Source organism: Tympanuchus pallidicinctus, unplaced genomic scaffold (genome assembly GCF_026119805.1).
Source record: "Tympanuchus pallidicinctus isolate F22 unplaced genomic scaffold, pur_lepc_1.0 scaffold16, whole genome shotgun sequence".
NCBI lineage: Eukaryota > Metazoa > Chordata > Aves > Galliformes > Phasianidae > Tympanuchus > Tympanuchus pallidicinctus.
In genome coordinates this window covers 25296427-25312512 of record NW_026294679.1, presented here as the reverse complement: position 1 = coordinate 25312512, position 16086 = coordinate 25296427, and the positions used below count along the sequence as shown (strand labels likewise).

The following is a 16086-nucleotide window of genomic DNA, read 5'->3' as shown; positions in this document are numbered from 1 at the left end:
GCCAGACTAGCAAGGAGACACATATCCAAACAAAACCCACAATACTGAAAGACAAGCCTCCTCAGTGGTGTGCATGCTTTTTATTAATAATGTGAAAACGAGACATTTGTTGCAAATATCAGATGTTAAGGTGACTGATACCAAAAGCATCCCACAGTCATGAAGATTCTTTAAGAGTAACACTCCTAACAAAACAGAACTTGTTAATTAACTCTTGCCTTTTGAACCTCAGCATTGCTGGAGGACTATGTAGTCTAAGGGGGTCAGCAACAACCTGAGATAATACTTGGAGATATTGACTTTAAGATGCAATAAAAATGTATACTCTTCTGTGCAATATACCACACAAAATCTTTATCTCAGCTCTTATTAGTCTGCCAGCAGACCTACTGAAAGTAGATTGAATAACTGGCTATATTGCCTTTCCCTGCTGCACTTAACTGTTTGCTGCTTCTCACTCCATGTTCTTAAGAGACTAACAAACAAAAACCTATATATGTGACTAAGATCTTGATGTAACCATATTGGAGGAGATCTGTGTTGTAAAATAAGTTTGGTTTGTTGTTTTTTTTTTTTCCAAATTCCTTCCTTAATTTTATTCTATTTGACAAAATGTAATTTTGGTGAAAGTGGAATCCTGTTGTTTAAATGTTGGAGTTTGTTAATCAACAACCGAGAAACTATGATGCTGTACTGCCCCAAATGGTTGATGTGCTCTGGCATTTGATAGAGCCCTTTTTCCTGAGATAATACAAAAGTCGTAGCAAAAAAAGGATCTACTTGCAAAGAAAAGACGAGTAAGGAGTGAAGTCTGGGAGAACAGAAACAGGGCAGGCAAGACAAGTTTGCTTCTTTTAAAAAAATCAGTCCAAGTGGATTTTGGATTGAAACAGATGTAGAAAAACCACTATTTTCAAAGGTACTATATAGAGGCCTGGCGGTAAACACAGACTAAAAGCACTTTGTTACATATGTTGAAATATAGCATAGTCATTTAACAAGTTGCTAGACAGAACAGCCCTGCCTTTCAGATAAAACTGTCATAAACAAAGTCATTACATTGTTCAGATTCAAGATGCACGTGTAACTTTTTACACACCAATATCAGAATAATGATCTATTCCATATTTGTTCTATTGTTACTAGAATAGTCTATCAGTGGGATGTTGTAGGGCTTGCGAGTACACTAGGAAGCAGAACACCCATTAATTAATTAAAGCCTTTTAAAGAGCTATTATTTCTATATAGCAGTCACTGTGTTTTTTTATTACATTCTTAGATCCATGTTGTTATAACACTGTTTCATTAAAAATTTTCAAACTTAGATATCCATCCCTATTTTGATAGGCCTTGGAGGTGGTTGATTTTCAGGTCTTTCAATCTAGATTAAAGCTAAGAGCCCAGACCCTCAGCTAGCATTAGGCAGTCCAGCTGTTTTGATCAGTGTAATGATCCCGATTAAGTATCTGTAGCAACAAACACAGTGCTTAAAAATCCTGTATGTCCTAAACTACATGCAGTTTAGTATCAGTGGTGAAGGAACACTTGACTAGCAAATGCAGAAGGAGGTGGGGCACAGTTTGACACCCTGCATTCTGCTTTTCACTGCCTGTGACACAGTGCCATGGCGTATTGCTCAGAAGTGCTCTGCTGAAACCTGTCAGTATGAAGGCATGATAGTTTGACACTGCAAAACGAGTACTTTTCATCTCTGTGCAGTTAAATAATCCAATGTCATTTTCAAGTAATTGAAGCAAATGTGAAGTTACAGATTTATAGAAAAGCAAAACACTAACATACGGTTATTAAATAAGTAGGGGGAAAAGTGAAAAATCATCAGAATTTTAAGAGAGGAGCATAAAAAGTGACAGAACATTAGACTATTTCTCTGCCTCTGAATTCACTCATGACTTGAACAGGATGGATTCTCTTCTTTGCAGAACCTTTTCTGACAGCAGCATAGATTTCTTCTGGCTTCTCTCTTTTAATTAGGGGCTTCTTCTCTGGAGCTTTCATTCTCCACATCACAACAGGATGTCGCGGGCCAGTAGGACTCTGGATCTTGATAATCTTCGTGGATGCAATGTAGGACATCTTCACTGTCTGCACCACAGCGTTCATTAAATTTTTGGCAGCCTGAATTAGTGAGGTGACACTATCCAACTGTAATAAGAAACAGAAACATAAGCCTAGGAAAGCAGGTCTGCTTTTAATCACAATATGCTCAGGATTAAACAACAGTTAAAACCTAAGACTAATATAGTAAAGCGTAATTTCTTTGTTTTCTCTTGGTGTGCTTGATCATTATATTCATGTTTCATTGATCAGTATTAAAGTGATACACAGGACTGTGCTGGTAAAGTGCAACGGCTGTTTGTTGCTTGCCTTTGTCTAAGAAGTGAGAATTCATTATTCTTATCTGCAGAGTATCACTGCAATTACTACTGATGGGTAATGAAACCACCTCAAAGAAGAGCTATAAAAATGTTACCTATTATTTTTTTTGCATCAGCACTAGGTAAATTCTCCAGCTGCTCCCATCACATTCCAGTCTTTCTTGTGTGCTTCTGTGCACTGCAGGGATGCTGTGCAGTGGCTGAATTAGTAGCTGCTGAATGTAGTCTCAATGACCAAAATTTTTAAAGCTACTAAATGTGGGCTAATGCACACAAACTGCAGTGACTGAGTGGTCTTTTTTTTTTTCCCCCCCAGGAATGAGAACCTTGAGAGGCAGAATGCAAGACAAACCTCTGTATCGCATATTACTGTATTCAACAGCACGCTATACAGCCAAGCAAGTGTTAAAGGTATTCTCCATAGATATTTCTGGAAATAAAAAGTAGTATATCTTGATTCCAACTGAAAATTGACTGACTGGGGGGGGGGGGGGGGGGGGGGGGGAGGAAGACAGTTTTAACTACTATGTTATCTTTGCAGTGCTGCTCTGTAGGGGAATACAAAATCTGAACATACTGTTCTCTTCTCACCTAAGGCTTGCATGGAGTGTAGGGACTGAAAGCAGACAGTGCTGGGCCACTTTACTTTCTTAGTTCTCTCCTTAGTCCCAGTGACTTTGGTAGCCTGGACTGATGCTGACGTATCAGTGTTGCGCAGTACAGTTGTATGAAAGGCCAACACAGACCTATGGCATGTGCTGAGTACTGGCATTTTATTCTGACATAACCCTCTCCCACAACGAACCATCTCAAACTCTTGTGTCTTAGTTTCAGCTAGATGGAATTGTTTTCTTCAAAGTGTGTGGTATGATGCTATGTTTTGGTTCTAGGAGAAAAACAATGCTTATAACACAGTGATGTTTATAGCTGCTGCTAAGCAGCATTGTACAGAGTCAAAGTCATTCTCAGTGATGAGCAGAAAGAGTTAGGAGGGAACAGAATATGGACAGGTGCCTTAAACCGGCCAAAGGGATATTCTGTACCATAGAAAGGAGTTCTGGAGAGGGTGGGAGTTAATCTCTCTCTTCCACTGTTTGGGGTACTAGCTAAGCATCAGTCAGGAGTGGTGAGCAATTATTTGTGCATCATTTGCTACATATGTTTATAATCATAATTATTTTACTTTACTTCATCTTGGTAAATATCTCAATCCATGAGTTCTACTTCGTTATTTTTTTGTTTTTTTTCTTTCCCCTGTCCCACTGGGAATAGGGGGGAGTGAGCAAACGACTGTGTGGTGCTCAGCCATCTTCTGGGTTAAATCACAACAGTCAGAAAGCACAATTCAGGTCTGACACGCTTTAGATGGTGATGTCTAGCAGGATGTATGCAGAAAAGTTGCTGTTATGATGGGAGGAGCCTACACTGGGGGCTGTGTCTTGATAAAAGCCAAGAGTAAGAGCAAGGATTTTACTATAGGCCAACACTGGCAGAAGAATTGGTTGTATAATTGGCCATCAGTGTTACTTAAAACATTCAACATAGTCAACTGGTGACTGGTGACATAGTCACCAGCAGTAGCTGATTGGAGCAGATGAGCTGATCGAGACACTCTGCATTTTGTGGTGTGACAGCTGTACGTGGCTGTCCAGAATGCGACTTGTCTTTCACACTGCTGTCACCACTTCTGAAACACACCACCCACTGCCACACTGTGCTTGTACCCACTGGTTGGTCTCTATAAACATTCAGTAAGTGTCAATGAATGTCAACGGGCACCATTTTTTCCACACGGAAGAATTTAATTACACAATTACCTTTGCTGCAGATGCTATTGTGTCAGTCTGCCCCTCTGCTGTCATATGCCACATGGCAACAAAATGCAAGGGAATATTGCTGTAAAATAACGTCCACCTGAGCAACCCACCATTTTATGATGTTCTTGCCAAAGTAAGGAAGAAAAGCAATAAAAAAATCATGCAAAATTTGCATCAGTTTGCATCTCTCAAAGGAGAGATATTGTTCTTTCTACTTTTTGCACATGCATTTGTATGTGTAAAGGTGTGTACAGAAATACTTTGTGTACATGCACACAGCAATTGTTTATTAAATTTTGCACTTGTGCATATACCACTGATGAAGCTCATTACAGTTTGGAGATAATTGAAAGTGTTATTTCAACTTAATGGGACCTTAATGGGAGAATGATCTTCAGTTTGATCACGCAGCATTCCAAACACTTTTGCAGTATGCAGATTTGCAAACTGATGTGTTAGCGAAGGTGGTCTCCCCTTAGCCAGGGCAAGTGAATTTGTGAGTGAATTGATGAGGTGAGGGGAATGTGCTACTGTCTCTGTACAGTTGTTTTTGTAACACTTTATATGCAGGAATGCATGTAAGGCAAAAAACAGCAATAACTCAGGAAACGATTGGATTTGCATTTTTGGAATTAAATCTGAACAGAAAGATCTCTAGTTAATACTGTACCTTCCTCCAGAAATGCTAGGAAAAAAACAAAGCCATATTCTTTTGTCACAGGAGGTTAAAATGCTAAGAGGACTAATTGCACATATCTATGAAAACATCTAAAATTTAGCATGGCCTTGGTGCAGCACACAAGATTTTTAGAAAGGATTTCCAGTTTATAATAATTATGTAATCTTTGTATGACAATAGTTTAAATGTATTTGGGGGCTGCCTAGCCGTGCTAGTAGGCTTAGCAGTTCAACGTAATAGTTGTGATGCTGTTTAAGAGAAATAGCAGAATTTTGTCTGTCTTTACGCTGTTGCTTTCTAGATCAGCAGGCAAAGCCATGAGAATCCCGTTTTCCATTGGCTGATAGAGGCATCGTAAGTACTTGCTTTTTTCTACCATTCTGTGTATCACAGAATCACCGAAGTTGGAAAACACACGATCATCCAGTCCAACCATCCACCTATCACCAATAGTTCTCACTAAACCATGTCCCTGAACACAACGTCCAAGCATTCCTTGAACACCCCCAGGGTCGGTGACACCACCACCTTCCTGGGCAGTCCATTCCAGTGCCTGACCACTCTTTTAGAAAAGTAGTATTTCCTAACGTCCAGCCTCAATCTCCCCTGGTGCAGCTTGAAGCCATTCCCTCTGGTCCTATCACCAGTTACACAAGAGAAGAGGCTGACCCCCAGCTCAATACAACCTTCCTTCAGGTAGTTATAGCGAGCAATGAGGTCTCCCCTGAGCCTCTTCTTCTCCAGGCTGAACAATCCCAGCTTCTCTTCAGCAACTCCTCATAAGGCCTGTGCTCCAGACCCCTCACCAGCTTTGTTGCCCTGCTCTGGACACGCTCCAGGGCCTCCATGTCTTTCTCACAGTGAGGGGCCCAAAGGAAAACACAGCTCTCGAAATGCAGCCTCAGCAGATCTGAGTACAGAGGGATGATCACCTCCCTGCTCCTGCTGCCTGCGCTATTTCTGATACAAGCCAGGACACCATTGGCCTTCAGCATTTTGTTCTCAACTGGAAGTACGACTATGAGGATCAGTTGTTGTGCATACATCCATACAGCTGTGTGTACTTGATATATATTAAAAGACTATTGTTTCTTAAAAAACTAACTAATCTGGAGTAACAGCAAAAATTTTTTTTGCTGTTTTTAAGAATCTAAAAAGAAAAACATCCGCAATTGCAATTCATTCTTCACTTTCTTATAGTCTGCCTAAAGTAAGAGTTAAAGAAAAAGGTAGAGAACAAAAGAAATTCAGATCTATGCTAGAACATATCATGAGCACAGGAAAGGACAATGTCAAGTGAAGATATTTTAGTTTGTATTGACTGTAATTCATGCCATTTTTCTACTTACAGCAGACATGATGAGCTCTCCACCTAGATTCTGGATTTCTGCTTTAACTTGACTGCAGATTTTGAGCTGATGGGAGTACAGCTTGATCTGTTCTAGGTAAGCCAACAAATCCTGTTTACATGACTGGTCTGGACACTGAGGATTAAGAAAAGAACAGTAAAGCATGTGCATTTCATTTCAGACATCATATTAAATACTTAACTGAGGAGTATTTAAATCACTCATACAAACATCCTTGTACTCTTTTCTTTTACGCTGCAGGGACTGCTTTAGTAACACTGCTAACCAAATTATTTAATGTACGGAATGACTGTTCTATTCCTAAGAGGCTTTATTTCTAAGTTATCTAGAAGTAATAGTTAAATAGCAAATGTAAACACAAATGCAAGAAGAATGTTAACATTTATAAAAGTTATGCTTTATCTCCTAATATCAATCTGGGTTTTTTGTGTTTTTTTTTTAATTTTATATCCATTTTATTCAGCTTAATGTCAGATGTGCTGTTTCAATGGGAACAGGAAAATAACAACAGCTTACGGCTCATTCACTGATTTCAGTACTTAAAAAAAAAATGTATGTCATCTTTTCCACCTTCACTTCTGTGAGCTCCCACAAATACTTGGAGGGGAAGTACTGGTTTAAATAAACCTATAGTGGGCTAAAAGCCTGAAAAAGCAATAATTGTACTTAATTCAAGAAATACTTTACATAAACAACTGGCTTTGCTGAAGAAACCTGGTAGTTGTTCAAAATGGGATGTGTTTATTTCAAGTGCGATGGTTCTTCATGGCTCTGCAGTAGTAAATCAAAAAGTTCATGTTTTGGTCTTTTAGAAGAGGCAGCAAAGAATATAGCAAATGAATCTGAAAAATTGTTGATTACTATGAATGAAATATCAGTCCTTACCTTGTGTTCAGCTAGATCCACTACTGAAGTGTTCTCTGTACTTCACCATAGTTTAAAAGAAAAACAGAACAGACTTTCTCAACACCCTCTCAACATGCACCATTTTCAAAGCGTAACCAGTATTCAAATCTCAGTGACTGTTGAGAAGACTTGAATACTTGTTTACTTCTTACAGTAATTAACAAAAAAATCTGTCCTTCTGGCCAAATGCAGCTGTAACCTCTTTAAGCATCACAACTATATTAAAGGTCTATTTCCTAGAATAAGGTGCTTGCTTTTATATTATTCTGTGATTTACTTCTCCCCACTGGAAAACCTCACTAGATAGAAAGACAGGGTACTAATACAGTATCTCATGCACTTCAAGTTGTGACAGCATCAATTATAGAAACTCAGAGACAACACTATTTTAATTTCTTACATAATACTCTTACATAACATTTGCAAGTTAGGCACATTTCCTATCTTCTTTTTATACACTTAGGGAAGAAATGTGTAACATTTTAGGAATACCAAAGAGATGGTATGCACCAAAGATAGGGAAAACATAACCTCCTCAGAGACCCTGAGGTTAAACTAGTTCTATCAAAATACCGGTCTAGCGCTCAGCAGCATTTAGAAAAGCAAGTGTAAGGCATTGCTGGAAAAAAGCATAAATACATTTCATAAGCCTGTAGGATAACCACAGCTTCAATGAAATACAGCTTTATTAAAGCAAAGCTTTACTTTACCTGGTGCAGGTAAAGAAGTATCATAAAATACATGCTGTTATCTTACTGAGTCCTGTGTATGTTCACTATTTACCTAAAGAAACCTTTGGTCTGACACACTATACCCATTTTTATGTACTTTACCCATAAAACTTTATGAGAAAGGAGGCATTTCTAGGAGTAAAGATAACATTTTATGTTACCTTAGGTAAGATAAAGTACAATAAAGCCAAATTAAAGACTCATACCTTATAGCATATCCCAATCAACCACAAACGAATGCTAGAAAGAAATGTACTCTCTAAAGAGGGTATTCCATAAGGAACCCTCTGCGTATTACTCAGAAACATCTGGTACAAACAACACTTGCTTACTAGTGAGACAAAACACTCAGCTGAAACAGAAAATAATTTAAAAATACTGAGATTAATCATTCCACAGCCCATTGATGGGTACCAGTTCAATGCCCAGCGCACAGAAACAAGTTCTTAGGTAGAATTCCTGGCAAAGAGTGAGGGCTTCTTTTTGATATACAAGGGCTGCTCCAAAAGTAAAAGTCTTCATTTTATTATGTTGGCCCACAACATCAGATGTATGTAGAGGTTGAACCACCCCACCAGTAGTCCATTACATTTTTTTGCTGTGCAATAAACGGCAACAGAGGGGCAGTCTGCCAAATGGTGTCTGATATACAAGTGCATATGAAGCAAAGGGGGGTCACTGAATTTTTCCATGTAGGAAAAAACAGCACCCACTGACATACACTGATGCTTGGTGATCATATGGAGACCAGCCAATGGATGTGAACACAGTGACAGCTGCATTTCCAGCAGTGGCAACGGTAATGGTGCATCACCTCCACTGGTGCAGATTTTGGTGAGCGCATGCAGGGTCTGGTTCATTGCTGACTAAAATGCATAGCTAATGGTGGGGACAAGGTCAAAAAATAGTGTTTTGTAGCTGACAGTTTGCTCTCTCAACTATTGCTATTATCCTTTTTATATGTGTTGTAGCTTCCACATAAATAAGCAGGAGGCATTACTTCAGAGCATCCTGCATGTATCGGAGTTAGCGGAATGTTAACAAAAGCTTTCTGTAAAAAAAGAATCAGAACGGCATCCATGAGAATTCTGACAATAAAGAAAATTGTTCCTACTTTATTTTGATTTCACCCCATTTGCTAACACAGTCAGCAGAATTTCCCTAGAATCTGAATCTGTCTTCACAGTGAGCAATACTGGGCACAATCATACACAAACCCACTACTCTACATAATTGCTTATATGTGACTTATTGCAACTATTTGTTAGCTGTAAGTTTTTAGGTGATCTGCTTCTGTAGTTAGATATCATTTTGGCACATCTGCTTGGTTCATATCAGCTACTTAAAATATTATAGAATCATAGAGAGGCCTGGGTTGAAAAGGATCCCTGCTGTGGGCAGGGTTGCCAACCACTAGACCAGGCTGCCCAGAGCTACATCCAGCCTTACCTTGAGTGCCTCCAGGGATGTGGCATCCACAACCTCTCTGGGCAACCTGTTCAGTGCATCACCACCCTCTGATTGAAAGTATCTATCATATCATCAGCTTATGTACATCTATCAGCATCTAAAATGTGATGTATTTTTTTAATTTCAGGACAGCTTTCCTAGGTACCTGAAAACAACTTCTTAATTAGGAGATTACTTGATTCTGTAGGAAGAAATGTTTCATATTGATTGCTACACTTCCAGAACTTTAAAGTAATTTATGTTTTGTTGCATTGATGTGCTGAGTAGAAGACCACTGCACATTGAGGAGTTAGAGATCCACAAAACAGAGAAGGTGAGCCTCTGGCCAGGCCTCTGCACATACCATCCTTTTTGTTTGACACCAGAAAAGTGGTGGGTTGTTTTTCTTTTTTTTTTCTTGTTAGAAAATCCTGTCAATAGCTCCAATGATGGAAACTGGGGATATCTCTTGCATGGACAGGATCTGTCCAGACTGCTTGCATAGATTTAAGGCCCATTTGATATTGCACTGGGTTTCTACCATCTGAAAGGAATAGGATTACTTGATTTCCTCCTCATAGGAATTCTGATAAACAGCATTTTAAATGATACCTCACAGTCCAAGTGCCTGTCTTACTGGGATCATAATGTACCAGCACCTCCTGCTGCTGAAACGATTATCCCTGAGGAGTCTTGTAGTAAAGACCTTAATCTACAGCATATGTCACTAAAAACAATGTACTACCTTCATCTTTGGGATTTCAGGTCACAAATTTGACAATGAATTTGAAATAATGCTATTTAAATTTATCAGCAATATACTTGTGATTAATTTGCCTAAGTTGATGCTGAATGTGATTATGTTTGCAGTTGTTAACTCCAAGTCATCTTTAAGTGCTATGAATATGGACTGAATTCTGCTGATTCTAACATATAGAATCCCTTTCTTTTCAATACATGAAGATGTTGCAAAAATCAGAATTGAAGAACAACATAACAGAGATGCTGTTGTGGCTGATCATTTGATAAAATACTGCAAATAGAATATCAGCTGTTTTTGTTTTTTTTCCCCTCACACAAAATTATACAAAATATCTAATTCCACAGTTATCAATTGTGATTCTCTGAAATTACATGGAGCATGAACAAGAATCGTTCATTTGGAAATGTTTTATGTCGTATTCTATTGAAGAGATACAATGATTGTTCATTATGCAGTGATTGCTTTTTCAGGCTTTTTCCCAGGTTTCAATCTTGACAGAGAAAAAAGAGCAAGTTTTGCTTTTCTTCCTCATGTCTCTTTGAATACTGAATACGTTCATCATATGTTACCAGGGTCCTGATAAAAGCAAAGGCATAGTCAAGAGTAATACTTGAGTCCTGGGATGACTGTGAAGATGAAAGTAAATGACAATATTAGAAATGATAACAAATAATTGAAGTGATGTGGGGTAAGCTCAACAGCAGATGTCATAAGCATTAGAAGCAAATAAGCATATACAGTAAAATAAGAGATTAGTTAAACATTAAACATGATTCAAAGACATAAAACTGAGTCAGATGTCTTTGTCAGTAAGTTCGATACTTCTGCAGTGAATATAACTACAACCACAGCTAGACAGGCATCTGACTTAGTAAAAAGTAGAATCTTGCTCTTACTCCTACTGCCAGATGAATAATATGATTCAGTTCTCTGGTGACTAGAAATCTTTCAATTTCTATTCCCAAGCAAAACCACCCTTTACCATACAGAGTATTTTTCTCACTGTGCTTTTCTTCAATCTACGTGGTATTTGTGAAGACTAACAATTGTTATTTTACCATATTTCCTCTGCTCTGCTCTCTTGAAAAGAAATGTTACATTCTGTTGACCACCTAATAGCTGTTCAATTAATTTGGTTCAAACTGAAGGAACCCTTCAAGAATTTGGTGTCCAGGCTGGAACAGGAGCTTTGATCAAGTTTTGTGAACAGCTTTCCCAGTGGCATTAACCTATTTTTTCAGTAAATATGCCACGTGTTCTCTTTCAGCAAAAAGCAAATTATGTGTAACTTAGAATTGTGTGTAAAAATGGATTTATATTATTTACTTCAAAAGAGAAAACCAATGACTGTACATCATACCAACTGTAAGGTTTGTGTTTTAACATAAAAGTCCATGCATGTGGTTTTTTTCACCATTATATATAAACTCACTATTGTATTTGAGGTACATGTGAGAAAAGTAAGGTGAATCAAGGCTTATCAACTATGTGCAATCTCTTACTTGGGACCAACAGAAATTATCTGAGTGAATTTAGTAAAAGAGTTAATTAAAATGTAGTCACGTTTCCCAGCAACTAAGGAAACACACTGGTTATCAGCACTAATAATTCATGGCTAATTCACTCTCACATTTCTAGTCTGGTGTTGTTGTAACAATACAAAAATAAAATTTTAGGTAATTAATATTTCTGTAAGAAAGACTGAATTTTCTATTCAAAAAGGAGTAAAAGGTTGTGACACATCTCTAGATTTGATAACACATAATTTTCTGCAATACATCAGTAATGATTACAGTTTTGAATTTTAATTTTTAATTGATGAAAGGAATTGATGAAGGATCCAGTTCATTTGAAAAGAGACATGCTGGAAGAACACTTGTCAAGATCAGAAATGGGGATGTTTTGTTTTTTTTTTTCCACAAATTCAGATCAGAACTGTATAGACCACTTATCAAACTTCTATGGTATCTCTGTCTGGAATTCAGAGAGAGGAGTGACAGAAAAAGAAAACTCAGATTGTTGCTGCTTCATAGATATTAAGCAAGTGAAAAATCAAAAGTGAGGGGTAGAGAGAAAGTACGTGAGGATGTGGAAGACATCAAATATACCCTGCCACTCTGGACCTAAAAGCCAGCCACAAAGACTAGGAAAATAAATGGCTTCAATACTTGGAGACTGAAATTTCACTGGATTGTTCTTCTCTGGCCTGGTTCTGTAAAGCCCTACTGACCTTACCTACATAAGACAAGTGGCTTGTACTAATGTACTAAGTTACAATGCTGCCGCTCTAGCCAGGAAGATGACCATGCCTATGCATTTACATGGCTCCTGTTTTGGAGTGGGTTTTGTTTTGTTGTGTGTGTTTTGCTTTGTTTTTTTTAAGTTTCTTTTTGTTGTTTTTGTTATTTAGCTTATTTAGCTAGTAGAAGCTTTTAGAATTAACTGGAAACAAAGTAACTCTCACAGCTGTAGAACTATTCATTTTATGATGATAGCTATTTCTTTTCAGTGGTAAGAAACCATCTCAAGACTTCAGCTATGCAGATGGCAGAATTCTACCTATTGAGAAGGGTATTTAGATTGAAAGCAATTTGACATCAATAACCCAAAGAAAAGGCCAGTACTGGAGGAAAAAGATGTCAGAAGGAGAACCTAGATTCAGCAGAAAGCAAACATTCTGGAAAATACATATAATATGCTGCAAAACAATTTTGAAGACAAAGAAGAAAACTACCATAAGCAGGGTCCCAAGACCTAGCACCTTTTAACATTGCTTGGAAATACTATGCCACTTGTGAGTTTCCACGTCTAAGCTGATTTGCCTCATTTTTTTTTCTGAGTAATTTAACTGAGAAAGTGAAGAAGGAACTACAATGTTGTATTCACAGCTTAAAGCAGAAGTTGAACATACTCATAGATATACAAGTGTATATAAGTAGGTGTACGTGTATATATATTTGCACATGTTGCTAAATGTATATAGACAGGTATTTAAATAGTATGAGGAAGGGAATCCACCTATACATGACATGGTCTATATATCCATCATCATCCAGATATCCATCTTCTCCAGGGGAAGTGAGGGAGAGAAGGAAAATCAGATCTAAAAATGTCATAACTATTTCTCTGTGTGACCTTCGCAGGTGTTGGAACTTCTGTGCACAGGTTAAGTTGTGACAAAGGTTAATGCATTGCTACATAAATAACCTACCTGATTGGCAATCAACCGTGCCAGGACATCCATCCTTGATCCTGACTCTGAAATCATTTTTGCAGCATTAATTACATCAGATGTGTTCTTCAATGGTCCTCTACCCCTTCAGATGAAACAGAGACTTTATTACATTATTCGAAACTGAGAATAAATCATAGCGATGCAGATTAGGCACAGAAGGACTCAATTGAATTAAAAAAAAAAACAAAAAAAAACACTGATCTATACAGAAGCAACATTAATTAAATCCCCGCTTCCAAGTGTTTTGTTTTCATGTCCCACAGATTTGCACTGCTTGGCTTCAACTGGATGCAGAAGTACCAGAAAAATGTCACATATTTTCATCCTGCAAGTGTAATCCATGCTAAATCCTAAACACATGGATTTTTAAGTCCAGTTCCAATATGTCACATATAGATAATTCTATGGGAAAGGTGAAGGTTTAGTACAAAGACTGCTTGTGCTGCTTGCTCTAATTATCCTGCAGTTATACAACATTTATGTTCCTTTCCCTTCCAGCAGTTTTCTGCTAGGTATTACCTAGTAAAGTATTTTCCAGTTATTACAAAAAAGAAAGTTTATCAGAGTGATGAATTCTGAGACTCATTGTGGATGTCTGGCCAGAAAACTCAGGTTATTTTATGAAATTGGTGTATGCAAGCATAAAGGAATTATGAACAGGAATGCAATAAAAATTAACAAATACCACTCAAAACTTGGATATGCCATATCTGGAAATGCTACATAGTTTTCAGAATAATTCAGCATAACTGTAAAATTCCTCTGAACAATTTTTTCAAGAAGCCACCTTCAGGCTTCTTCAACACTTAAATACTTCAGCTAAACTAAAAAGCAACATTTATTTTACCTCACACTTATGAAGTATGCACCCGTGCTAAATTCAGCTCTGCATTTCAGCTTTTGTTACAGATTTGTAGTTTAAAATAACAAAAACAAACAAACAAAAACCAAACTCATTTGCCCTAAAACATTTTGTATGTGGTTACACATTCAGTTAAAAAAAAAAAAAAAAAAAATCAGTAAAAAAGACAACGATGGCAACGCCAGCATGGCTAATAATTGTTAAACTCTTACTTAAATACAGTGTTTTCCAAAAAACTATTCTTTGATCCTTGGGGGAAAAAAGCATGCTTTACAAATTATAGTTCCTTATTCTCAACTGTTGAAGCCTACACCTGGAAAAAAAAATACAAAAACACAGAACTGGATATCTTGCATATTATTTTGCTACAGAAAGGTATTTTCTTGACACGGAAAACCCATTGAGGCAATTTTCATTGTTGCTTTTACCTTTTACTCTTTAGTAGTACAGAGGAATACTTACACTGCATACTGAACCTATATAAATCCTGTAAAGTAAAAATCCAGACTTAACAGTGAAACTGTACAAAAAGTGACTATTATCTACAACTAAAGAACCAGGGAGAGGAGAGTGCGGAGTAAGTAACAGTGATAACTGATTTTTTTGCTACCTGGATTAAATACCTGGCTCCAGATGCTAAAGAGATGAAAAACAAATCTATGAAAGCCCTTCATTTTTTCTTTCCTAGTCAGTAGACAGCTTCCTACCAGTTTTAGATTTTCTTGCATTTTGTGTGTCAAATTTGAAGTACGAAAATACACCTTGCTTTGGGAGTCTGTTTCACCGTCATCCATATAACTTGCCAGAATTTTTTTGCTGATACTTCACTTGGTTCCCTTTTAGAGCCATTGCATCAATGGTCTTTCCCTTCTACAAATGTAGTTCAGGACTATCCTCCACTAGGTGCAGAAGTATCCCTGCCTAATCTGTGAGAGTATTATAGTTCTAGTCTAGTTGCTAAAACTGAGTTAGTGTAGACAATATAGACCTCCATGTAGAAGCTTAAGAACATTAGCTTATCGCATTCATCCACAGTAGATTCTTAGAGAGAGGAAAAATAAATCCTCCCCACATAACTGTCTTAGTTTCAGCTGGATGGAATGATTTTCTTTGGAGTGACAGGTATGATGCTATATTTTGGTAGATACTGCTAAGTAGTGCTGTACGGAGCCAATGTTAAAGTAATGTTTAGTGTGCATTCAGCATTGCAGTCATCTTTAGGCTACAGAAACTGTATTATTGATATTTTTACTAATTACACTCTTCGATTTGTCTCGTTGGGGAATCTGGCTACGGAGGATATAGAGGTGGACGCCTTCCAGCAGTTTCTCAGCTTCCCTTTCACTTTTCCTTCATTCCCAAGAGCTCAGGAGACAAAGTAGCTCCTGAAAATTCTGAATATCTGTGGGATTTCAAACCAGCATGCTCCTATTGCTATGCATTGTGAATGTTATTCAGGCTAAGTTTAATATTTAACAATTATTTAAGAATATCACCCAGAGATCTGCCCCAAGACAGGACACTTCTGGATGACAGGGATTGTGGGATGGTGTGGGCAGATGGCTGGAGCAGTGGGCACCCCCAGTGCTTTGGAACTTCACCTGTGAATAACTGCAGAACTCTGAAGATCTAGTACAATATTTGGAAAAGATCTGCAGTTGCCTAGCAATCCTAAGGAGGCACACATCACTGCAGCATGCTGGTGCTTGACCTATGCCTAGCAAGCACTGTTCAACACTAACCAGCATCCTCAAGGAAAAGAAAAATAAATACCTCTCTGATGACAATGCAAGGGACCTTCCAACTTCATTAACAGGTCCTGCAGCAGTTCCAGTTCCTGCAATAGGTCCTGCAGCTGATCCAAGCATTACATGAGAC

At 37.8% G+C, this 16086-nt stretch overlaps 1 protein-coding gene across 5 annotated transcripts in view; it reads right to left on the bottom strand.

Moving 5' to 3' along the window:
* Positions 1-1530: 1530 nt before the first annotated feature.
* Positions 1531-16086, bottom strand: part of CTNNA3 (catenin alpha 3) — a 420268-nt gene continuing 405712 nt past the window's right edge. For all 5 annotated transcript variants that reach the window (XM_052678006.1, XM_052678005.1, XM_052678009.1 and 2 more), the window contains 3 exons: positions 13323-13428; positions 6242-6376; positions 1531-2163 (listed from right to left, as the gene is read on the bottom strand). In XM_052678006.1, coding sequence (XP_052533966.1) covers positions 1876-2163; positions 6242-6376; positions 13323-13428 — 529 coding nt within the window. In that variant the 3' untranslated portion in view covers positions 1531-1875. The remainder of the gene's footprint in view (positions 2164-6241; positions 6377-13322; positions 13429-16086) is intronic.